Source organism: Artibeus jamaicensis, unplaced genomic scaffold (assembly GCF_021234435.1).
Source record: "Artibeus jamaicensis isolate MK-2021 breed Jamaican fruit bat unplaced genomic scaffold, CSHL_Jam_final contig_332, whole genome shotgun sequence".
NCBI classification, from domain to species: Eukaryota; Metazoa; Chordata; class Mammalia; order Chiroptera; family Phyllostomidae; genus Artibeus; species Artibeus jamaicensis.
In genome coordinates this window covers 20,032,811-20,059,632 of record NW_026521788.1, presented here as the reverse complement: position 1 = coordinate 20,059,632, position 26,822 = coordinate 20,032,811, and the positions used below count along the sequence as shown (strand labels likewise).

The window sequence follows — 26,822 nt, the reverse complement described above, 5'->3', positions numbered from 1 at the left end:
TGCTGAGCTCACTGAGCTACACCAGTCAGGGCCCTGCAAAATATTTTACAAATGATTCTAAACAACACTAGTGGGGCATAATATATGAAATGTTGAGAGTCAGTGTACCATCAAAATAGAAATGAAATTCCCACCTTTTTTTTGAAAAAGATGTTAGCAAGCTTATGGGCATTCTTTTTCTTCCTTCCTTCATTCATTCTTCATGCCTTCATTTTTATATTCATTCCTTCTCCAGGGTAGATGTGGAGATATTTTGGGTTGTCATAACTCAGGGGAGACTGTACTACCAGCAGATGGAGAGACTCAAGGTATACTGCTAAATGTTCTACAATGCAGAGGACAGCTGCCCACAACAAAGAATTACCCACCGTTACTCTGTCTACAGTGTCAGAGTTGAGAAACTCTGTCTTAGAGTTTCAAGCACACAGGGAAGGTGGTACTGGTTGGACTCTAACCGAGAAAGATTTCCTAAGATATGAGGGGGCAGGCTTTTATTAGCAAGGCCAGGTTGCAAAGTAGCATAGGCAGTGATCTTAAAATTTTGGTATTTAGCAGCAGAATCCATTTGTTGAATGATCTCAGCTTTATCACAAAATGTAAATACATTTCTTTTAATAGCAAAAGGACTTCCACCAATCAATGAGAAAAAGATTGATAGCCCAGGTGAAAAGGTAGAGTTCAGTTCACCAAAAAGGAAATGTTAAGTGGCTTTTATACATGTAAAAGATGTAAAACTTCTTTCATTGTAAGAGAAATACTTATTAATATATAATGAGATATCATTTTTCACATACCAGAGTAGTAAAGAACCAAAATTTGATCATATCTTGCATTGGCAAGGATGTGAAGAGCCAGGCCCACTTGTATCAGGATAGTAGGAGTATAAATTTCTGCCCTGTGTAATGCAAATTTGGTGCTATCAAGATGTAAAATGGATGTTCCATATGTACAAAATGACATATATACAAGCATTGTCATTGTGCCATGGTTTATACTTGCAAAAGGTGGGAAATGTACTAACTGTCCATTAATGAAGAACTGGTTAAACATATCACCAGTACATGTGTTTATATGTGCATAGATTACCACTTAAACTCAGGAAGTGGGTGACAGAAGTTGCTCCTAGGGAGAGCAAATGGGAAACTGAATGACAAAGGTATAAAGATTTATGTTTACTACAAAACCTTTTAAGCCTTTTGAAGTCCTCACCATATGCATCATTACAAATCATACATGCAGGCATTCATACATCATGCATTACAGGCACAGTCATCCCTCAGTATCTTTGGGGGATTTGTTCTAGGACCTTCCACCTCACCCTACTGTGGATACCAAAATTCTCTGACATGCAAGTTCCTTATATAAAATGGCCTAGAATAGCCCTGGCTGGTGTGGCTGAGTGGATTGAGCACCAGACTGTGAAGCAAAGCGTCGCGGGTTCAATTCCTGGGCAGGACACATGCCTGGGTTGTGGGCCAGGTTCCCTGGTGTGGGGTGATGTTTCTCTATCTCTTTCTTCCTGCCTTCCTCTCTGTTTAAAAATAAGTTAAGTAAATAAAAAATTTAAAAAATACTTATTATTACATAAAAAATAAAGTAAAATGGCCTAGAACAATGCATATAGTTGTTTCTACCATGAATTTGAAACCTGTGGACATGGAGAGCTAAAAGCAAGGCTGTTCTGGTTGAAGTAGACTCCCTGAGTTTTTACCACGGCATTTCTCAAGACATCACTGAGGTGATTTAGGGTCCCAAAAGAACGTAGTAAAAGCCACTGTCATAGTTGTGGTAGGGTAGACTAATTGCTGTAATAAATAATCCAAAAATGCCAATGGCTAAATTCAACAAAAGTTTATTTCTCACTTATACAACAATCCTTCAAGTTGTTCTTGGTCAAACAACACTTTGGGTCAACTTTCCTTTAAAAAAGTGATCAAGAGACCCTTGTTCCTTCTCTGTTGTAGCTCTGCCATTGGACAGGTAAAGGAAATGTCATATCTGTTGGAAAGTTTTATGGGCCAGTCTGGAAACTCACTATTACCACTTCTCATATTAATTGTCTAGGAACCAGTCATGTGGCTACACACAAGAAAGCCTGGGAATTGTACCATTGAAGGACACAGACTGGAGTTGAGGGCAAACAGAAAACAGTGACCAGCACTAACACGTGATCTAGCTCTGTGTCAGTTTGTCAGCTGGATCCAGCCATTATAAGTTATGAAGGATCCATCTCTTTAATGGTGTTTTTTTGATGAACAGAATTATTCATTATAATGCAGACTAATTTATCAATCTTGTCTTTTATATTGTGTTGTTTTTATTGAGATACAATTAAAATATAAATTGTATTAGTTTTAGATGTACAACATAATGATTTCATATATGTATATATTGGGATGATTACCAGAATAAGTTAACATTAATCACTACACAGTTACCAATTTGTGTGTGTGTGTGATGAGAACTTTTTAGATTTACTGTCTTTCAACTTGCAAATAAACAACACAGTACTGTTAGCCATAGTCACCATGCCGTACAGTACATCCCCAGAATATCTGTGCCTCTTGACCACCGTTACCCATTTTGCCTACCTTCCCGCCTGCCCCAACCCTGTACTTGACAACCATCACTATTGTTTTCTGTTTCTATGAGGGTTTTTTTTAGGTCTACATGTAAATGATATCATACAGTATTTACATCTGTCTGACTTATTTCACTCGGTATAATACCCTCAAGTTCCATCCCAAAATGGCAGGATTTCCTTCTTTTTTTTCCTCAAAGATTTTATTTATTTTTAAAGAGAGGGGAAGGAAGGGAGAGAAACATCAATTGGTTGCCTCTCACACACACCCCAATCCATGCACATGCCCTGCCTGGGAATGGAACTGGTGACCTTTCACTTTGTGGGATGACACCCAACTGAGCCACACTGGTTAGGGCAGAATTTCCTCCTTTTTTATGGATGTATAATATTTCATTATTTCTTTATCCACTTATTCATTGATGGACACTTAGGTTGTTTCCGTGCCTTGACTACTTTTGATTTTTAATGTTTGAGGAATTTCTGTAGTGGCTGCTGCATTCCCAACAGCATACAATGGCACAAGAGTTTCCTTTTCTCAAGATCTTTGCTAACATTTATTATCTTTTATCTTATTGATGATAGCCATTCTAACAGGTGTGAAGTCCTATCTCACTGATTCTGATTTGCATTTCTCTGGTAGTTAGTGATGTTGAGCACCTTTTCATGTGCCTCTCAGCCACCTGTATGTCTTCTTTGGAAAACTGTCTATTCAGATCCTCTGCCCATTTTTAATCATATTGTTTGTTCTACTGCTTATTGAGTTATATACATTTTAATGTGAATATTCTGGATATTAACCCCTTATCAGATATATGATTTGCAAATATTTTCTCCCACTCTATGAGTTGCCTTTTCATTTTGTTGATGATTTCCTTTGCTATACAGAATTTTTATTAGTTTAATGCAGTCCCATTTGTTTATCATTCTTTGGCATGTGACTATTTAGTTTTCTCAACACCATTTGTTCCCCATTGTATATTCTTGGCTTCTTTGTCATAGAGTTTCTTGTGTTTTATAATTTACATTCTGGATTAAAGTGCTTGTTAGATATGTAATTCGTAAATATTTCTCCTAATTTGCAGTTTGTCTTTTATTCTCTTAACCAGGTCCTTTGCAGGGCAGAGGTTTTTAAATATTGATGAAAGTCAATTTATCATTTTTTCTTTTATGAATTGTGCTGTTGGTATCATAGCTAAGCACTCTTTGCTTAACCCAAGGTCACACATATTTTCTTTCATTTTTCTTCTGGAAGTTTTATAGTTGTACACTAAACATTTATGTCTACTTTACTTCAGGTTAGTTTTCATATGAAATATATGAAGTAGGGGTCAAGGTGCTTTTTGTTTCACTTTGTCATTTTCTGCCTGTGGATATTGTTGAGGACCAGAGCAGTCCACCCTCAAAATGCCCTACAGTGGCATTAACATATTGATTATTAAATTATCAAATTAAAATCCCTTGAGAAGTAGCATGAGTGGGAGAAACTCTTGACTGTCCTTAGTCTCTCTAAGTGCAGGAAATAAGTCTCCTATGTGAAAGGTGTCCTCTCCTCATCTGGAAAACAGCCCTTACTGTTTGAATTAAAAAACTCAAAACCTAAAAGTCTGTGTAAACAAATCTTATTTCTTTTCTAATTTATTACTTTGTTTAAATTCCTCATTGATACATACCAAACCCTGCTCAAATTCCTTTATAATAAACACTAACTTGTTTTTGTCCTGTCAATTTCTCACAGATTTATTGATTCATTATTTAAAAAATATTAAAGGTGCCTGATTCAATAATTTCTTGGATCCTCATTTTCTGATCAGAGCATTATGTTAAGACCTCCCCTGTGAACATATTAAGTTGCTTTTTCTCCTGTTACTCTATGTTTTATTCCTTTATTAGTAGTGCAGCCATAAGAACTAAAGAAGTTTAGAGGGGGGAATTCTCCACTTCTCCGACAATATCTACTTGTTCCATCACCATTTCTGGTTCTTTAAAATTGATTTTTGAGAGAAAAGAATGAGATGGGGGAACATCAATTTGTTGTTCCACCTAATTATGCTCTCATTGGTTGACTCTTGTACGTGCCCTCCCCGGACATCAGACCAGCAGCCTTGGCAGATCAGGGCGATGCTCAGTACCAGAAGTTTTGAAAAGTCTTTTATTGAGCACGTATCTTATATCTGTGCTGTGAAAAATATATATTCAAACTGATATTTAGTTTAGAAACAACTTCTGTTGGAAATATTTCTTCTGGATTGAGTTATTGTGACCATTACTTCTACTATACCACCTATCAAAGTGACATTAGTAATATAAGTCTGACAAATAATTATTAAGAAAAATGTGCTGGAAGTGCCTACCTTAATAAATAAATGGGAGTTAAAATTTTTCAATTGGTTTACATATCTGTGAATAAATATTAGTTATTAGTAGAACGAGACAGTGTCAGTATCGATCAACTCTGAATAGGCAAACAATCAATGTTTCTCTCCCTCCATTCCCCTCTCTCTAAAAATAAATAAATAATTAATATTAAAAATTCTACAGATTATACATTAAATAAGTGATTTACAGGAGTTTTAACATGTAAAATGATCTTACAAAAATGTGTGAATAGTGTATTTTCTGTTTCATCATTATTTTTATTGAGATATAATCGACATAGAACATTAGTTTCAAGTGCACAGCATAAAGATTCAACATGTCTACATAAGCAAAATGATCACCACAATAAAATTAGTTGCTACCTATTACTACACATAGTTACAGTGTTTTCTTGTGATAAGAACTTTTAAGGTCCCTCTTAGCAACTTTCAAATACACAATGCGTGTTACTCAGTCTGGTCACCATGCTGCACATTACACCACCAGGACTTATAATTTTATAAGAAAATTTGCACCCTTTGACCACCTTTAAAATCTTATTTGGCTACTTTTAGTAACCCATTCCATATAATACATCCTTATAAAATGCTTTCATAGTAGTTATCATAGTGTACATTATTTTTTGTTCTTGGGAAGCAAAGACTTTTTCTGACAGAAAATAAGTCAAATGTTGTCGATTAGGCTGATAATGAGGACTGGTTTTCCCAATGAGATTATGTGGTTGAAATTTTCTGTAACTACACTGTACAGTACAGTAGACATTAGCCACATGTGGCTACTGAGCAGTTTAATGTGGCTAATGTAGCTGAGGAATGTTTATTTTATTTTGGGGGAAACTCACAGGGTATTTATTTATTTTTTAATTTTGAAAGTATATTTTATTGATTATGTTATTACAGTTGTCCCAATTTCCCCTTTTTGTCCCCCTCTGCCTGGTACCCCACTGCCCCCAGCAATCCCTGCCCCCGCCACTTAGTTCATGTCTGTGGGTGGTGCATATAAGTTTTTTGGCTTCTCCATTTCCCATACTGTTCTTAACATCCTCCTGTCTATTTTGTACCTACCATTCATGCTTCTTAATATGTGCACCTTTCTCTCATTCTTCACCTTCCCCTCCCAGCGGATGACTCTCCACACCTATGATTTTGTTTGTGTTCTGATTGTTTGCTTAGTTTGTTTTTGTTCTTATTTTTTTAGACTCAGTCATTGATAGTTGTGAGTTTGTTGTCATTTTACTGTTCATAGTTTTGATTTTCTTTTTCTAAAATTAGTCCCTTTAACGTTTTATATAATAAGGGCTTGGTGATGATGAATTCCTTTAGCTTTACCTTGTCTGGGAAGCACTTTATCTGCCCTTCCATTCTAAATGATAGTTTTCCTGGGTAAAATAATCTTGGTTGTCGGTCCTTGCTTTTCATCACTTTAAGTGCTTTTTGCCAGCCCCACTTGCCTGCAATTTTTTTTTGAGAAATCAGCTGAAAGTCTTTTGGGAACTCCTTTTGTAGGTAACTTTCTGCTTTTCTCTTGCTGCTTTTAAGGTTCTCTTTTTATCTTTTACCCTTGCCATTTTAATTATGATGTGTCTTGGTGTGGTCCTCTTTGGGTCCAACTTGATTGGGATTCTCTGTGTTTCCTGGACTTGCATGTCTATTTCCTTCACCAAACTCCTACCAGTCTGGATGGATGTGGTTTCTTTCTTTTTTTTTTTTAATTTAAGATTTTATTTATTTATTTTTAGAGAGAGGGGAAGGCAGGGAGAAGGACAGGGATAGAAATATCGATGTGTGGTTGCCTCTCCTACACTCCCATTTGGGGACCTGGCCTGCAACCCAGGCATGTGTCCTGACTGGGAATTGAACCAGCAACACTTTGGTTCATAGGCCAGCCCTCAATCCACTGAGCCACACCACCCAGGGATGGTTTCTTTAATTCTGTAGTTGTCAGACTTTCATTTTATTTGATCTGATGGTTCTGAGTGATGGTTTTCTATATTTTAGGTGTAATTTTGATGTGGTTGTGCAAAGAGGTGAGCCATGTTTGCCTATGCCATCTCGATTGGAAGATTTCATTTATTCTTCGAGTTTTATTTTAAACCAACCCTTTTTATAAGGAGAAAAAAAGTGTATGTAAGGGGTTTGGAATTCAGGGGAAAGGTTCATTAAATAAAAACGGCAGCATTCTTTTATCTGTTGACCAGTGATTCTTTATCTGTGACCTGGGCTTTGGAGTCTCTCCCCAGAGCACAATGGCTCAGATACCATCTAATTGCTTGCAGGCCTCCTGGGGCACACAGGTGGAATTGCTTGTGGTCTCCTGGGGTGAGGGTGGGTCATACATTCAGTTCCTGAAATAGCTTTTTACATGCATTAATTACTACGCTTACTAACTATTACTTAAAACTAAAATTTTCCAACTCTTGAGTTACTTTGTCGAGATGAGATGGAACCCTCAGATTGCACCTTGATTGCAGCCTGAGTGACCTTGGGTGCCAGATCCAGGTAAACTCTGCCAGCCCTCCTGTCCAGTGGAAACGGTGTGGTAGTAGATGTATGTTGTCTAGAGCTTGTGAGTTCATGACTCATGGTAACTTTATATGCAACACAGAAAACTAATGCAGATGGCCTGTACTAAGGGAATAAAACATTTTTATATGATTCAATAAAATGTGTTGTAACTATAGTATTTAATAATTCACACAGAATCAAAAAAATTAAGTAAAATTGTCATCTGTATGTGTTATCCAGTATCAGAAACTCTTGAAAATTTTGGTACTTCAAGGAAACTTTCTAATTAATTGATTAGACTCAGTCTTACTGGTATTGCTTCAGCTACTCAATTGTGTTTTCTTTCTAGCTAATGAATCATCCTGGGGATTAGTGCCTAATAGATGAAGACAATTTTTAAAATATAAATTTGTAATAAAAGCTATTTTAAGCCTTTTAATGTTTCTTACTAAAGCTCTTTGATTTTCCCCGATTTGCTCTCATGAACAGTGTATTCTTGGACAATAGCCAAAGGATAAAAGAAGTTATTAAACAAGAATTGCTGCCACTCCCATTGTTGACACTGATTTTAGAACATCCCAAAGTCAGCAACGCCCTCTTTATAAGTCAGTGAACCACCCTTACCAGAAATATGTTTAAATTTGGGAAGGGCAGGAAATTGAGGAGGATTTAGAACACCTCAATTAAGTATTAATGGGTGCATTTCCAATTGTGTGTATGGCATCTTAGAGAACCTCGCACTTAGGACACTGTTACTCAGCAGTGATACACAGGACAGAGGTGGGAGTGACTTTTCTTTGTAAGAGAAATGCTATTCTGAAGGGGAAATAGGGAAGGATAGCCTGAGCCATACTATCAGCAGCATAAGAAGACCCAGTCAGAAATGCAGGATACACTAATTGAAATAAAGAAAAATTTACAGGGAAACAACAGTAGAGTGGAAGTCACGGATCAAATCAATGATTTGGAACATAAAGAAGCAAAAAAACAACCAATCAAAACAAGAAGAGAATAAAGAATCTGAATAAACGAGAGTACTGTAAACAACCTATGGGACAACTTCAAGCATTCCAACATTTACACTGTAGGGGTGCCGGTAGGGAAAAAAAGCAAGAAATTGAAAATCTATTAAAAAAATAATGAAGACTTCCCTAATTTGGTGAAGGAAATAGATGTACAAGTCTAGGAAATACAAAGAGTGCTAAACAAGATGGATGCAAGGAGGCCCACTCCAAGGCACATCATCATTAAAATGCCAAAGGTTAAAGATAGAGAATCTTAAAAGCAGCAAGAGAAAAGAAGGTACTTCCCTACAGGGGAGCTTCCATAAGATTGTCAATTGATTTATCAAAAGGAACTTTGCAGGCTAGGAAGGACTGGCAAGAAATATTCAAAATCATGAAAAGCAGGGACCTATAGCCAAGATTGCTCTACCCAGCAAAGCTATCACTTAGAATGGAAGGGCAGATAAAGAGCTTCCCAAACAAGAAGAAACTAAAGGAGTTGATCAGCACCAAATCATTGGTATTTGATATGTTAAAGGGACTAATTTAAGGAAGAGAAGATCTAAACTGTGAACAATAAAATGGCAAAAATACTTGTTTATCAATAATTGAGTATTAAAAAAAAACAAAGCAAACAGGAAGAACAGAGACAGAATCATGGATATGGAGAGGGTTTTGATGGATGCCAGATGGGAGGGGAGTGTGGTGGAATGGGTGAGGGGGTGAGGGGATTAAGAAGTACAAAAATGTAGTTACAGAATGGCCACAGGGGTGTAAAGTACAATATAGGAAATGGAATAGCCAGAGAACTTCTATGCGTGATCCATGGATATGAACAATGCTGTGGAGATTGCCTGAGGGAGAGGAGGGTGCTGGGTGGAGGGGGCAGTGGGGAAAATATTGGGACAATTGTAATAGCATAATCAATAAAATATAATAAAAAATACTGTAGGTAGGAGCTTGATTCCTTTGGTTCTAGTCCCTCTAGTGGTGATTAGGAGGTAGTGCTGCTGACTGTGTCTAAGCACAAGCATCCTATGAGTGAAAATATCTTTAATGGGACTCTGAGGCAAGCAGAAGCTCCCCACTCCCCTCACCCCAGAAATTTGAATTCTTAAAGTTGTGTAATCCTTGCCAAATAGTGGGTAAGGAAAACCCATAAATCGCTCCAGTGATTGTTACACTTACATACTATATACCATGAAGCAGGGGCCAGCACAGTCTTTAGATTTAAAAATTAAAACATGAGGAAAATTCTCCAGTTTGGTTGTCTTGCAATGACATGACTTAAATATCCAGACCCTGGTAAGTATCTCTTCTGAGCTTCTCTCAGGTGTATACCAACCTGTTTTGTCTCCACCTGGACAAGCTATGTCTTCCTCCCCTTGGTCAGCTCACCCCTCCTACATAACTTCCCCAGCAACTCACTTTTCCCCCTCTTTAACTCATTGATAGCTGACATTTAGAGTGCTGTCCCTGGGAACCAGATGCCATGTTGACCCATGTCACCTTTTCAGTCCTCAAATCAACTCTGTGAGGTAGGTGCTATTATCACCCTCCTTTTACAGATGGAGAAAAGCAACTTGAGGGATAGGGCCATAATTAGGATCATGGCTGGTAAATGGTAGCTTGGAATTGAGTCACTGTCTGACTTTTAAGCATATACACTTAAGCAGTAATCCATACTTTTAGTACTTGCTTTTTATTTGGGTATCGATTATATATTTTAATCAGTGTAGATCATGGGTCATAAATTCAGATATGTATAGGGGCCAGGATATGAGTACAGAGAACTATATAATAGTCTTTATTTTCTCAAAGAAATTATATCCTCTCTCTCTGTTTTTATTTTGATAGTGCATTTATTAAAGCTGTGAACAGTGAATAATAGGAAAGGCTTAGGGCAGAGGAAGCAACAGGGAGAGCCTAGGTAGTGGTGCTCCAGAAACAGAAACATTTTCAGAAAACAGTGAGCCAAGGCAAGGCTGCTGTTTGCTCACTGAAAAGTCAGAGAAAAATGGACCATTGAGGCAGGGTCAGGTGGGAAGCCTGGGACGATCAGCTGCTGCCTGCTGATCCCCCTGTTGCATGTTTCATTGGAACCCTTAGAATTTAGGGAGAAAAGGTAAAGATACATGCCTGAATAAAAAAGGTATAGGCACGCTCCAGAGAGAGCCTGCTTGTCCTTTAATTTTTCTTGAAACATTGGGCCTTCTTGCTCTATCCTTTGTTGTTGTACAATTGTTAAAAGTAGGCATTGAGAAATAGTTCACTTTCCTCTTAACTCCATCATAAGAATGTAAGTGATAATGCCTGGCAACTGACACTTGGCCCCAGCCAGAGAGCAGCAACAGGGAGTTGCGGGACCGTGACAAGACCCATTTAAAGGGGAGATTCTCAACTCAGCTCCAGGCAAATGTTGCCAGTGGGAATGGCAAAGTGAACCCTGATTGTCAGAGCTTCCTTTTTTTTCAAATGGTGGTAGAAGCCTGAAATTTTATGTAAAACTCTCCCAATTTTAAAATGTTGGCAATTAATTCACAATGTTTTAGGAGCATGGTTTGATAGACCTAATCTGTGGCTCACAAATTCAATCTTGTTTTTTTTTTACATTGCAATCCAAGTTCCTTTAAGGAACAACTAAAACAGACTTTTATATCTCTCACAGTGCTAGGCACATATCATGTAAGCAAAGGTTTTTGCTGATCCATGAAGCTACTCATGAGTATTATTCTGTACTTAGATTTCAATCTCTTTAGCAAACATTCGTTTGGCAAATTGGGCATTCATATAGTCATGTAGTATCTATGAATTTATCATCGACTCAGATGGATTCTTTTAATTTACAAAAGAGGACTGGGATACAAAAAGTATTCATTAATTGTTTCTTGTTTTTGTTTCATTAATATTTCTTGTGTATCAGATGAATGTCATTGGTTGAATATATCTTGCTGTACATTAGAATCACTGGGGAAAGCTTTAAAAAATAACCATGCCCCACCCCCAGAGATTTCATTTTTATTGGCCTACAGGAGGGTCTTGGCATTGGCATGTGTGTATACATGTATATACATATATGTATGTGTGTATATTCACCTACACACAAGTGATTGTAATATGTAGGCAACCTAGAGAATAACTGGTCCAGGTTCTAGGAATCAAGACGTAGGACCAAGGGAGCATAGCTTTTAAAAAATTATTAATTTGAGAGAGAGATTTGTTGTTCCACTTACTTATGCATTGATTAGTTGCTTCTTGTATGTGCCTGCAACCTTGGTGTATTAGGATGAAACTCTAACCAACTGAGATACCCAGCCATGGCCTGGAGAATCACAGATCTCATACCACAAGTTATTTCATGATGATTTAGTCCGGTTTCATACCCTTAAGTTACCCCAAAACTACCATTGTATCTGAGTTGACTATATCACTGTCAACGGTAAGAATGAAACAGCAAAAAATATTAAAGCAGCAAGTGAACTTATTTGGGAATAGCAGAGGAATTGCAATTCAGGACATGCAAACTATGGTAAACATAGTTTACCATGGTAAACATTGGCAAGTCCAGAGACAAAAGGGAAGCTGGCTTTGAGTTCTAGTAGAAAATTGGGGAGGGTTGTCTTGAACAAGCAGTCATTGGTGGGGAATGAGAGTTTGAGGCTGTGGCACTTTCTTACTAGGAACAAGCAATTAGTATTGTTGAGGAAAGAAGACGGTCAGCTGATCATTACTGAGACAAACAGGGAGGGAGGGGTCTTCCTATGAATTGTGTAAGCTGCTGATGCTGGTTAGGTAAGTGCAGTGACTGGTATGAGCAGTACATGGGAGCTCTCCCTTCATGGCTTCTTGACTCTAGTTTGAATGAGTTTCCCTTTTTTAATTTTCATTTTACTAGCATGCTCTATTGCAATTCTTTTTTGAGAAGAGGGAAAAAAGCTGAAATGTCAGGGAGATATGTAAGTGCTTGTTTCCTGAACATAATCAAATGACTGTTCAAAGAATTTCATTCTGTTTAAAACTGTTATAGTAGTAGAAGACACAAAGTAGTAACTTGGCTTATTCCTTTACCAACGAATAGCAACTTAACCATTTTTCTATGATTCAAAATGAATTATTATTTTTAAAACATTTTAGGTAGGTAGATGTACTGTGCCTCCTTGCACAACCAAAAGAAAGACAACAGATTTAAAAACAAAAGGCCCTTATTATATGAAATGTTAAAGGGACTTAGCTAAGAAAATGAAGATGATAAAAAATATGAACAGCAAAATGACAACTCACAACTATCAACAATTGAACATAAAAAACTAAAACAAAAACAAACTAAGAAAACAACTACAACAGGAACAGAATCACAGAAATGGAGACCGCATGCAGGGTCATCTATGGGGATGGGGAGGAGAAGGGGGAGGGGGAAATGGTACAGGGAATAAGAAGCATAAACGGTAGATACAAAATAGACAGGGGGAAGTTAAGAATAGTCTAGAGAATGGAGAAGCCAAAAAACTTATATGTACTAAGGGCTGGGGAATGCTGGTGGGAGGGGGTGTGCCGGGTGGAGGGATATAAAGGGGGAGGGAGTGGGACAACTGTAGTGGCAGAATCAATAAAATATATTAAAAAATAAAACATTTTGATGTTTTTTTAATTACAGTTTACATTCAATATTATTTTGTATTAGTTTCAGGTGTATAGCATAGCAGTTAGACAATCATGTACCATAGAAAGTGTCTCCTCTGATATTTCCAGACCCACCTGGCACCATACATAGTCACTACAATATTATTGACTGTATTCCCTGTGCTGTACTTTCCATCCCCATGACTGTTTTGTAACTACCAATCTGTACTTCTCAATCTCTTCACTTTTATCAAGCAGTCCCCCCAAACCCCTTCCTTCTGGCAACCATAAGTCTGTTCTTTGTATCTGTTTTTGTTTTGTTCATTCATTTCTATAGTCCTTTAGCTTCCACATAGAAGTAAAATCATATGATAGTTGTCTCCCACTGGCTTATTTCACTTAGCATAATCCCCTCTAGGTCCATCATGTTGTGGAAAAAAATGAATCTTTATTTATTTATTTATTTATTTATTTATTTATTTATTTATTGTTGTTCAAGTATAGTTGTCTCCATTTTCACCCCACCATGTTCCTCCTACCCATTCCCACCTCCCACACTTGAACCTACCCCTTTTAGCTTTGTCATGTGCCCTTTATACATGTTCCTTCATGGCTTTTCCCCTATGATAATGGCTCTTCCCCCTCCTATAGAAAATACACAGTATAAATTTAGAAGGTATAAAATTACACAAATATGGGACTGCTCAGTCTGCCAGATGCTGCCTTGCCAATTTGCATGGGAATAAACTGGAGGAACAACTGGGGAGTGAGAGAGACCAAAAAACCCAGGGTTCCAGCACGAGGAAATAAAGCCCCCAAACCTCTGACTATTAAAACCTGTGGGGATCACAACAGTGGGAGAAACTCCCAGCCTCACAGAAGAGTTCACTGGAGAGACACACAGGGTCCTAGAATGTACACAAACCCACCCACCTGGGAATCAGCACCAGAAGGGTGCAATTTGCTTTTGGGTAAAGGAGGAAGTGACTGAAAGCCAGCCCAGAGCTCGGCAAGTGGCATTGTTCCCTCTCAGACCCCTCCCCAACATCCAGTGCTACAATGCAGCCACATGGGTTGCCCCACCCTGGTGAATACCTAAGGCTTTGCCCATTGCTATGTAACAGGTGCACCAAGACAAAAAAAAAATACAGCCCGAAGAACAGATCAAAGCTCCAAAAATAGAACTAGGGGATGAGGAGATAGCCAGATTTTCAGATGCAGAGTTCAAAACACAGGTAATTACATTGCAAGAAACTACTATGAAGAACTGTATGCCAAGAAATGTGAAAACCTAGGTGAAATGGACAAATTTCTAGAAAAATATAATCTTCCAAAACTCAACGAAGAAGCAGCAGAAAGCTTGAACAGACCAATAACAGTAAGTGAAATTGAAGCAGTAATAAAAAAAATCCCCAACACACAAAAGCCCTGGACCAGATGATTTTACAGGAGAATTCTACAAAGCATTTAAGGAAAAGCTAACCCCTATCCTTCACAGACTATTACAAAAAATCCAAAATAATGCAAGACTCCCAAACTCTTTTTATGAAGCCAGCATCATCCTAATCCCAAAACCAGATAAAGACACATCAAAGAAAGAAAACTTCAGGCCAATATTGCTGATGAACATGAAATATACAGGGAACCAACAGTGAAGGGAAAGAAACCATGATTCAAATTAACCATTTAGACCAGATGGCAGATGTAAACATTCAACCAGAACAGAATGAAGAAACAGTTCAAAAAAAATGAGGAGTGTATCAGGAACCTCCAGGATAACTTTAAACTTTCCAACATCTGAATCATAGGGGTGCCAAAAGAAGAGGAAGAACAAGAAATTGAAAACTTATTTGAAAAAAAGAGTGAAGAACTTCCCCAATGTGGCAAAGGAAATAGACTTCCAGAAAGTCCAGGAAGCTCAGAGAGTCCCAAAGAAGGTGGACCCAAGGAGGAACACACTAAGGCACATCATCATTACATTAGCCAGGATTAAAGATGAGAGAATCTTCAAAGTTGCAAGAGAAAAGGAGAGAGTTACCTACCAAGGAGTTCCCATAAGACTCTCAGCTGATTTGTCAAATAAAACCTCACAGGCAAGAAGGGGCTGGAAAGAAATATTCAATCTTGAAAGGCAAGGACCTACATTTAAGATTATTCTATCCAGCAAAGCTATCAGTTAGAATGGAAGGGCAGATAAAGTGCTTCCCAGATAAGGTCAAGTTAAAGGAGTTCATTATCACCAAGCCCTTATTATATGAAATGTTAAAGGGAGTTAGCTAACAAAAAGAAGATAATCAAAGACTATGAATAGTAAAATGACAACAAACTCACAACTATCAACAACTGAACCTAAAAAAACAAAAAACAAAATGAACTAAGCAAACAACTAGAACAGGAACAGATTCACAGAAATAGAGATCACATGGAGGGTTATCAGTGGTGAAGGGGAGGAGAGGTGGGAGAATAGGCAAAAGGTACAGGAATAAGCAGCATAAATGGTAGGTGCAAAATAGATAGGGGAAGGTTAAGAATAGTATAGGAAATGGAGAAGCCAAAGAACTTATATGTTTGATCCATGCACATAAATTAAGGTGAGGGGGAAATGTTGGTGGGAGGGGGGGTGCAGGGCAGAGGGGAATAAAAGGGAGAAAAAAATGGGATGGCCGTAATAGCATAATAAAATTACATATATATATATATATATATATATATATATATATATATATATATACCCAACAGAGCTTCTGAGCCCCTTGCACTATGTGATGTTACAATGAGAAGTCACATGACCATGGTGCACCCTGATCTCAGACGTTCAGCCTCCAGAACTGGGAGAAAGAAATATCTGTTGCGTATAAGCCACCTGGTTTATGGTATTTGTTATTTAAAAACAAAGTACAGTAAAATTTCCCTCCCATTTATGTACTTGGGCCCTCCCTAAAGGCAACTAATTTTATTTTTTCTTATGTATCTTTCCAAGGCATAATGATTAAACTACTATATCATAGTTTAGTCATTTTTCAGTTTTTGGCTTCAGATAGGAAACTTTGATCATTCAATTTTGAAAGTTCTTTTAATATTTCTTTGAGAATAAAGGCACTACGGTCAGAGGGGGAAAGAATGATCCACTGTAAAAATATTAGAGCTTGAAAAAAAAAAGATCTCACAGGTCATCCCACCCTTTGCTATTCCAACTGTGGTCCCTGAATCAACAGGGACTTCACCTGGGGATTTGTCAGAAATGCAGAATCTCGGACCTCACCCAGACATCCTGGAGCTAAAGTTGCACCCTAACCAGATCACCAGGTGATTTGTGTGCACTTTAAGATTACTGTGGATTGATATCTTCCTTCACAGATCAGGAAAAGTGTGGCTCATCAAGGAACTGTGGAGGGCTAATACAGAAATCTGGTTTCCTAATGGCATTGCCAAGTGCATTTTCTAATATGCCAAACTTCTAACTAGGTAATCTGAGGGGGTATTTTCATGCATTTCCTTCACTACGGGCTTTTGGAGTCACATACAACAAAGTTCATGACCTAGCTTTACCACTGTCACACAATAGGAGCTTGGTAATAGTAGTTATTATACTTCCTGTTATTATTATTTTTTGAATTAATAAACTTTTTGTTTTTTAGGTCACAGTAAAATTGAACTCAAAGTTCTCCCAGGCCCCCGCACACAACACTCCCCACTACTGATATATTATTATTAACAATGGGATTACTAGCATTTATTATTGCACTTGACTAAAACTTCAAAGCAATGTTTCCATAGCCTTTAAAGAATCATTTACGAATTCTATTGTGTCTGCTTAAAAGAAAAACTGTTTAAACCTATCCGTATCCTGTTCTCGTTTCAGAATGCTGGTTTGCTCTGGCAGCCAGGGAGAGCAAAACATAAGCAAGGCTAAAATCCTGGCCAACCCCATTTTCTTTCCCCCAGATCTTATGCTGGAACGAGCAGTAGATTGTGAGTGGGCACTAAGAGTTAGTGGTTATGACTGAATAACCACTAACTAGTGCGTTAACTAGTTAGCGCACAACTAATTTCCCAGGATCCCTGCGCAGGGAGCCAGGGCCGTGTTGTGTTCTCTCAGGAATAATGGTGGTAGACAATTTCTGGAGCTTGGGCTTAACTTCTTGGAAACTCGGTTTCGATGAACCTGAAAGGAAAACAAGGCAGAAACATGGCAAGAGACTGGAAGGAAAAGCCAGGGGCAGAAGATCGGCACGCTTTGGATTGAGTCCGCACGGAGCCCACCTAGGGGTTAACTGCTGTCCTCGCCCCGAGCATCTGGGACTTGTAGACTCTTAACTCCTGGCCTTTCTACTTTTCGTTTGACCTGAATTTTACTTGTTTCTTTCTTCCCCCTTAAAGTCTACCAGAGAATTGATGTAGTGATCATTTTTAAAAAGCACTTCCGGAGGGACGTTTCCTGGAGGCAGGAAGTAGCTGGAACGTCTTGAGTCGCCCCTTTACGTCTTTCCCCCGAAGCCTCCTGGGAGTTGTAGGCCTGGGTGGACGAGGCTTCTGAAAAGCGAGTAAACTCGGCGGATTTGGCTTCGCGTTGGTCCTGAGTTTGTGCGTCTGACTCGCCTCTCTTGAGGTACTAACTAGTGCGTTGTAACTCTGTTAAAAATTTCACTTGATTTCTACCACCTATTTTGGTATGTCTTAAGGTTTGGTATGTCTTAAGGTTTTCTTCAGGGAACATATGTAAATAAAACAAATGACACGTACTGTTTTAAAATACTTAAAAGCATAAAGAAGAAGGCAAAAGTGGCGGGCTGACTACACTGACTTCATACAGTTCCCAAAAGTATAAACTAAAACTAAAAGCTGTACCTACCTGTCCAGCTCCCACTCTTGAAAGGAAAACACTTACCTGCTTCTTAAAAAAAAAATTAGGTGCAAAGGTACATGATATTAAAAAAAAAGTACGCAAAGAGAAAATGTCATAATACTCTCCTCAACCTTCCCTTTTCATTTGATAATCTATTTTCATTCTACAGATACCATGGTTTATTCATCCACTACTCTCTTCTGAACCCACTGTGGGACATTTTGGTTGTTTCCATTTTTTTTCTGTTGGCATTGATTGCTTTGGTGTAAATCCTCTGGTAGGGAAAAATATTGCCCAGGCAACGATGTATATATGCTTTATACAAGTTAATAAATACCACCAAGTTGCCAAATTGCACCAATGTACATTCTCATCCAACATGTATGAAAGTTCTTAGTCATTTTTGCTTTAACATTGGATAATATCAAACGTTAGAAATTTTGCTTCTCTGGTAGATGAACAACTTATCATATGTATATGCATGCAAATGCATATATATATATATATATGTATGTAAGTGCTTAAAATGAATCTGCAGACATAAGACACTGTTACCAGTGGTTTTCGCTAGGAAAGAAAACTGGTGGTGGGAGGGCCAATGGTGGAAGGACACCTTCCTTGCCTACTCTTTTATACCTTTAAAATTTTGTACTATGTGTAGGTAGTACCCATTCAAAAAAAAAAGTGGGCCTAACTCTCGAATTAATAGTTTAACTGTATTCATCACTGCTTTCCTGCTTTCTTTCCAAAAGTACGTGGCTACAGGATTAATCTTTTTAAAGTTCCACTTACAACCTGTTACTCACATGCTCAAGAAGCTACAGTAGTTCCCCGTTGCCCCTATACGTGCTCAGTATCCTCTGCCTGATCAGCAAGGCTCCCTCTCCACAAGCTGGCCCAGGTCTCATCATCATTCTAGACTTACAGGCTTTTCTCTCTAACTCACTCTGCTGTAAGGTCGTTTTTCACACCTGTGCCTGAACTGGCTATGGACATTTTCATCTTTCTGTGACAGCTTATGTGTGTTGCCTCTTCTTTCTTTTCATTTTATGAGAAAGCTTCAATGGTTTAGCTTTTTCCTCAAAACCACACAATTTAGCATTTGATTATGTGATGTGGTAACATTCATTTGAATTAATCTTATATTCTCAACCAGCTTAATGCACTAATATGGGAGCTGTGGTGACTAAAACATATTCCTACTCAAGGAACAAGGGTCAGAGTTCAGCACTGTGTCCATTGCACTGTGATCCCTGTAAGCAAGGAGTCATTCTGAACACACAACAGCTGCACCAACCAGTCAGCCGGGACAGTGGCCAAGACGCCCAGCAGAGGGGAAGTTTGTGATGGCAGGATTCATTTCTTCCAGTAAATAAATTGTTATGTGGAGTTTGACATTTTACAGTTTTTACTTTCTTGTTTTTTAGTGCTCTTTTCTTATTATAAGGATAATATATGTACATCTGAGCAAATGTAGATAAGTAAAAAGAATAAAATATAGATCACCTGTGACCTCATTATCTAGTGACAACTGATCTATTTTGGTGTATATACGTTCTCACATTTTATAAATATACATACATTGTAAATTTACAGAGCTGGAATCATACTATATGTACTTGTATAATTTTATATTTTTTACTTTTTACATTGAGATGAATTTGAGGATATAACATACTCAGTAACATGCACAGGTCTCAGTGCTCAGTGAATTTTTACTGGTACATACAGTTTTCTAACAAAATGTGAACATTTCTCAGGCATTAAATATGTTTCTACATCACTCTCAATAACTATATGGTATACTGGAGAGTTTGAGAATGTGGTGGTTCAGGAAAAAGAGCCTCAAGTTGCATTTAATACAATAAAACATGAGTAAGTATTTACCAAAATTCTTTTTGTAATTTTCTTTTTGCTCTTCAGAACAACATTAAAGCATTGTCCTAACTGCTCTCAGGATGGAGAGTAAAGGAGCAGTACTTTAATTTATTTACGGTCAAGGTTGTCTCATGTTTGAGGAAATTTACATCACTTTTTAATTATGGTAAAAAAATATATCATAAAATTTACCATTTTAACTCTTTTAAGTGTATAGTTCATTGGCATCAAGTACATTCACATTGTTGCACAACCATCACTACCATTCATTTTCAGAACTTTCCTCATTTTTCCAAACTAAAACTTCATGCCCATTAAAAACTAACTCCTCATTTGACCCTTCCACAGCCCCTGGAATTTTTTTCTCTCTACGAATTTGACTCCTCTAGGTAACTTACATAAGTAGAATCCTACTGAATTTGTCCTTTCGTGTCTGCCTTATTTCAGTTAACGTCTTCCAGGGTCATCCATATTGTAGCATGTGTCAACATTCCCTTCCTTGTTAAGGCCCAATAGTATTCCATTGCATGTGTATATCCCACCTGATCTATTCCTCTGTCAGTGGACACTGGGTTGCTTCTACCTTCTGCCTATGATAAATAATGATGTTACGATTATGGGTATACAGAAGTCTGTTCAAGTCCCTGCATTCAAATCTTTTGAGTATATACTGAGAAGTGGAATTGCTGGATCATGTAGTGATTCCATGTTTAATTGTTTGAGGAATCAGCATCCTGTTTTCCATAGCAATAACTTTATATCATTTTAAGATCATGTCTAGTTATTTTGGTTAGGACTTTGTGATACCCAAGTAGATCTCCAAATGTCTTAAGGAATGTGAAATTTCTAAAACAAAATTATTTACTTTATTAAAAAATTCCATACAGAACTTTTAATTTAATTTAATTTTTATAATTTTTTTAAGGTTCAAGTTGTCTCCATTTTCTCCCTACCATACCCCCCACCCCACCCATCCCCACCTCCCACCCTCGAACCTACCCTCTTTGGCTTTGTCCATGTGTCCTTTATACATGTTCTTTGACGGTCCTTCCCCTATTTTCCCACATTATCCCTCTCCTCCTCCTGTGGTTACTGTCAGTTTGTTCTTTATTTCTATGTCTCTGGTTATATTTTGCTCACTTGTTTGTTTTGTTGATTAGGTTCCACTTACAGGTGAGATCATATGGTATTTTTCTCTTACCACCTGGCTTGCTTCACTTAGCATAATGCTCTCCAGATCTATCCATGATGTTGTGAAGCAGAGGATTTCCTTCTTTCTGCTGTGTAGAATTCCATTGTGTAAATATACCATAGTTTTTTGATCCATTCATTTACTGATGGACATTTAGGTTGCTTCCAACACTTGGCTATTGTAAATTGTGCTGCTATGAACATTAGGGTGCATAGGTTCTTTTGAATTGGTGTTTCAGGATTCTTAGGGTATAATCCCAGCAGTGGAATTGCCAGGTGGAAAGGCAGTTCCATTATTAGTTTTCTGAGGAAATTCTGTACTATTTTCCCCAGTGGCTGCAGCAATCCGCATTCCCACCAACAGTGCACTAGGGTTCCCTTTTATCCACAACCTGTCCAGCACTATTCATTTGTTTATGATGGTCATTCTGACTGGTGTGAAGTCCATACAGAACTTTTAGTAAGAGAGGATATATAATGAAGCATTAGTAAAATTGGTGTGTCAGTGCTTTATTTCTCTTCAGAAATAAACCTTTAAAAAGATGTATACAGGTGGGCTCAATGAAAAAGTATTTTTTCCAAGGTAATAATTTATGGAGGAATTTAAAAAGTTAAGGCAGTTACAATTTTGTATACCTCACTACTCACTTTCTCCTCTAAATCCTAGACCTCACCTGCATTTCCTAGAGCCAGAGTGAGCTGAAACACAGATTCCCTGCACCCACTGCAGGCCAGACACACTCCTGAAACTGGAGCGAGCCAACCCAGGAGAAGTGACACACAAATCCCCATATAGTTCTCCTCACTTTTCTGTTTTCTTTTACTATTTACATGTTTGCATGTTTCTTGTTTGCCTCCCTCTGTCAGAATGTAAGCTCCCTAAGAATCCAGGCTTGTTTATCATACCTTTCTTACCTTCGTGCTGGGAACAAAATCAGTCCATAATAAATACCTGTTGAATGAATGAATGATCAAGTTAATGAAAATTTGCTTCCCTAGTCTATTTCCTTCTACTCAACTCTTTAAAAAATTTCTAAATATTCTAAGCACTTAAAAAACCACCCATTACTCATATGAACAAATCCTAAGATTTTAGCATATTGCCTCAAATTTTCTTTTGTCACTTGAAAAGAAGGAAAAAAAATATATAGGAGATGACTCACTTGAGGAGTATGTTAAAATGGGCAGCCTTTGTTATCCACAAGAGGAAAAGTTCATCTGAATTGCTTATATAAACTCAAACTACAAATCCCATGTAGCACTGCAACAGTTAAGTATGAGGTCTATTTTTTTCTTCTGTAAAGAGCCAATGGAAGGTAGTTTACACAGGTCTTGGGTGACATCTGGTGTATTGGCTCTGTCCAGTCTTAAATCTAGTTAGTGCAGTTTGGAATATGCTGGTGTAGACCAGATTTAAAAAGGCTTTTCTTGTTAATTCTCAGCTCATTGTGCCTCTTGTTTCAGGGTCAAGAACTGATTTAGTGATCTAAATGGATGCAATACTGAATTACAGGTTGGAAGATAACGAAGATTACTACATGCTCCTAGGATGTGATGAACTGTCTTCGGTAAGACAATGGATAATGCTGTTTTTTCACAACAGTATTTCAAGTTTCATTTAAGATTTTAACTTTGAAATGTTAGTCACATTGTCTAAAAACCTAATCTTGTATTATTTTAAAGCACTTTTGGCTCAGAGAAAGTTAAGGATTTAAAGTGCATTGGGTTTTTACTTGAATAATGTCCTCTTGCAATTTTATGGACACTTCTGATTGAATATGTGTGTTCTGCTACATGACCATAGACTCTATTTCAAATATATTAAAAATAGATATTTGATATTTTGTTGTGATTGCTGTTGGCTGTGTTTCATAGCATACAGAAGCTATAGCTTTATTATCATAATTTACATTATAACTGAGATGAAATGTAATTATCTAGTAATTAGTACTTTTTAAATGTTTTACTAAAATATGTACTTTTATGTGAGCAGCTAAATTATACAAGCCAGGAAGCATCCTTTTATGTTACTATTTCAAATTGTGTGAGGGAAATTACTTGTTAAAAGGGTGGCTTCTTACATAAAACACGTGAAAATTCTGTATATATTCACTTGATTTATAATGGAATAAGGTTTTAAATGTGCCCATAGACAATCATAAAAGTTGTAAAAGTTTTTTGAATTATGGAAAACTCATACAATTCTGCTTCCCTAGGGTAACACTATTAATGTTTGATATATTAATCTTCAGCCTTTTTTCTACATGTATTTTTGAGGACGTGTCTGGGAAGATACATGTACTTATAGATTTCTGCTTTTTACCCACTAACATTAAAACAAAGATTTCTCCATACTATGAAACATTATTCATACGTGTTCTAATGATTGCATAATTCTATTGTATTATAATTGATTATTCTGTTATTGTTAAATATTTTATTTCCCGTTTCAATACTTTAAATACTATTGAGATGAATATGAAATATATTTCAACTATATTATTAAATATATTCATATTTTATATTCTATTTTATGAGTGTATATTTTAAATTTTATTTTATTTTATTATTAAAGTATAGCTATTAATATTAAAATATTTTAAAGCAAAGTATCTTTCTATTTATCTTTGTTTTATATGGCTAGAATTTAGTAATAAAGTGTGCTCTGGAGAATAGAATGTGATATTGGACACCAAGAATTAAAACCTTTATCATCACTCTGAGGACTTTGTCTTAGGTACCTTGTAGTTATACACACACACACCAGGTTATAATGCTCTTTTAGGTGCATAGTTCTCCTTTAGGATAATATGTTACTCTTGTTTACTTTGGTAGTGATTTTTGTTTACAGCAATTGACAGACTTTGTTACCATTTTACCATATGTGTTGTTCACACCTTGGATTCTGCTATTGCCAAATAATTTTTTCAGAAACTATTTAAAATCAAAGGAACAGCGCTGACTGGTGTGGCTCAGTTGGTTGGGTGTCATCTCGCAAAGCCAAATGTTGTTGATTCCTAGTCAGGACACACATCTGGGTTGTAGGTTTCGTCCTCCGATGGGGTGCAGATGGGGCACGTGCAAGAGGCAACCTTCATACTTAAAAAATTTTATGCCATTTTTGAGTATTTAGTGTGATATTCTCTTGATTTGTGTTGGCTTTACTTCAAATATTTCTTGATTTGGTGCTCTAAAAAATTGACAATAACTGCTCTATCCAAAAACAATTTAGCATTTATAATTTCAAATCCACTTGATATTTCTACTCTTATAATAACTGAGTCGAGACATGTAGTTCTTTTGCCTTAGTACTTACAATTTACAGTCTATGTTAGGAATTGATTAAATGACATTTTCAAACTATGAGAGGATTTCCATGCTATTGAGTAGAAAACAACATACTACCCCCACCCATTTCAAAAACATTTACAAAAGTTTGAGTCCAAATCAGTTAACTTTTCCTTCCTACATTAGATTTTACACAGAAGACACATGCTATAAATCTTCTAAAGTCCTTACTGATGCAGATACCACACACTAGTGGTATAAGGCATTCTTTCTGGTGTGGATTTTATTTGATTTTTAATATTTGTTCACCATTTTACAGTAATGATAAGAAGACTTCTTGATTTCAGAGTTTCATGGACTTGAATATTGAACATAAACTCATAAAGGAAAGCACATTTTTTTCTAGTTCTTTTTCTTATTGACCTTAGACCACCTAGGTTTAAATCTTACCAATTACTAGCCGTGTGACCTTGGGAAGATTACTTAACTTTTCTATGCCTTGGGTTCCTAATCTGCAATGCGGGTGATAGTAGCACCCATCTCAAAGGGTTGTTGTGGGGATTAAGTGAGACATGGCGTACAACATCAAGTGCTGAGAACGGTGCATGCCACAAAGGAAGTTGTTGTTTTTGTGTTGTGGGTGTTGTTTTGGTCTCACAGTAATACTTGGAACATGGTAAATTTATCCTTATTTTATAATTCATTATTTTAAAACATTCTCATTATTTAACATTTTATTTAAAAATGATTTTAATAGATTTGTTAAGCACAGTTTTAAGCTCATAGAAAAACTGAGTAGAAGGTACAGAGATTTCCCATATACCCCTTCTTCCCTTTCACGCATAGCCTCCCCCACTCTCAACATCCCCACAAGAATAATGTACTTGTTACAACCAATGAACCTCCATTGATATATCATAATAACCCAAAGTCCTTAGTTTACACTATGATTCACTCTTGGGTTTGTATATTCTTTGGGTTTGGACAAATGTGTAATGACACTTATTTACCATTGTAGTATCATATAGGGTAGTTTCACTACTCTAAAAATTTTCTGTTATGCCTATTGTAATAATTTTTGACTTACAGAAAAAATTGCAAAAGTAATTTGACAGTTCCTGTATATAAATCATTCAGCTTCCCTTGATGTTAACATCATACTTAATGATAGTGCATTGATCAAATTCAGAAAATTAACCTTGGTGAAAGAGTATTAACTCAACCAGAGGCCAGCAAGCATTTGTGTGTGTGTGCATAAAGAACCAGCTAGGGTCAGGACTAGGAGGTGGCAAGCAGGGTGCTTACAGTAAGCACTTTGAGAAGGCACTAACTTTCAGAGTTGAGCAAGTGCAGAAACTTGAGAGAGAAAGTGTACCTCCTAAAACCCAGGAGTCTGGCTTTTCTCATTGTGTTGCTGGCCCTGAGATAGCAAATATTTTAGACTGAAAGATTTATGGTCTCTGTCACAATAATTCAGCTCTGCCATTGCCAGAAAGTCACTATAGATAATATACAAATGAATGATAATGGCTGTCTTTTTTTTTTCTGAGCACTTTCCACTTTTTAAAATTTATTGTTCAAGTACAGTTTTCTGTCTTTTACTCCCATCCCAGGCCACCCCCCCCAGTGCTCCCCACCTCCTTCCCATTTCTACCCCTGTTAATTTTTGTTCATGTGTCCTTTATACTTGTTCCTGTGAATCCTTCTCCTTTTCTCCTGAAATTCCCTCCCCTCTCCCCTCTGGTCACTGTCAGCCTGTTCTCAATTTCAGTGTCTTTGGTTATATTTTGCTTGCTTGTTTGTTTTGTTGTTTAGGTTCCTGTTAAGGGTGAGATCACATGGTATTTGTCTTTCAATAAAACTTTGTTAAGAAAACAGGTGGTGGGGCCAGATTTAGCCTGTGGACCTATTAGTCCACCCTTGATCTATGGTATAGGTCTCGTCAATTTTTCTACTAATACTCTTTTTCTCTTCCAAGATCTAAGCCAGGGTCCTTTTTACCCTTAGTTACCCTGTTTCCTTTGTTTCTTCCAAGGTGATGATTTCTTATACCTTCCTTGTCTTTCATGACCGGGATACCTCAAAGCATAAGGCCAGTTATTTTGTAGAATGCCCCATAATTTTGATTTGTCTGATCTTATCTTGTGATTAGATTGAGGGTGTATGTATTGGGAAAGAACACTGAAGAAGTGGTATAGTGTCTTTCTCAGTGTATTGTATCAAGGGTGAGGGAAGGAGGAAGAGAGGGAGAGAAACATCAATGTGTGGTTGCCTCTCATGCACCCCTACTGGGGGCCCAGCCTGGCCTGCAACCCAGGCATGTGCCCTGACTGCGAACTGAACTGGCAGCCCTTTGGTTTGTAAGCTGCTGCTCAATCCACTGAGCCACACCAGCCAGGGCTGATCTTATATTTTTTTCTTTCTTTTTTTTTTAAGTATTTTCTGTTGATTATGCTATTAGTTTTCCCAGTTTTTCTCCTTTCATCCCCCTCTGCCCTGCTCCCCAACCCTCCAGCATTCCCTCCACCTTA

General features: G+C 37.3%; 1 protein-coding gene across 1 annotated transcript in view; it reads left to right on the top strand.

The window, feature by feature from the left end:
- The first annotated feature begins 17,565 nt into the window (after positions 1-17,565).
- The window catches only part of DNAJC12 (DnaJ heat shock protein family (Hsp40) member C12), a 49,585-nt gene continuing 40,328 nt past the window's right edge, over positions 17,566-26,822 (top strand). The window contains exons 1-2 of the mRNA XM_037144379.2: positions 17,566-17,697; positions 22,468-22,571. Coding sequence (XP_037000274.1) covers positions 22,494-22,571 — 78 coding nt within the window. The 5' untranslated portion in view covers positions 17,566-17,697; positions 22,468-22,493. The remainder of the gene's footprint in view (positions 17,698-22,467; positions 22,572-26,822) is intronic.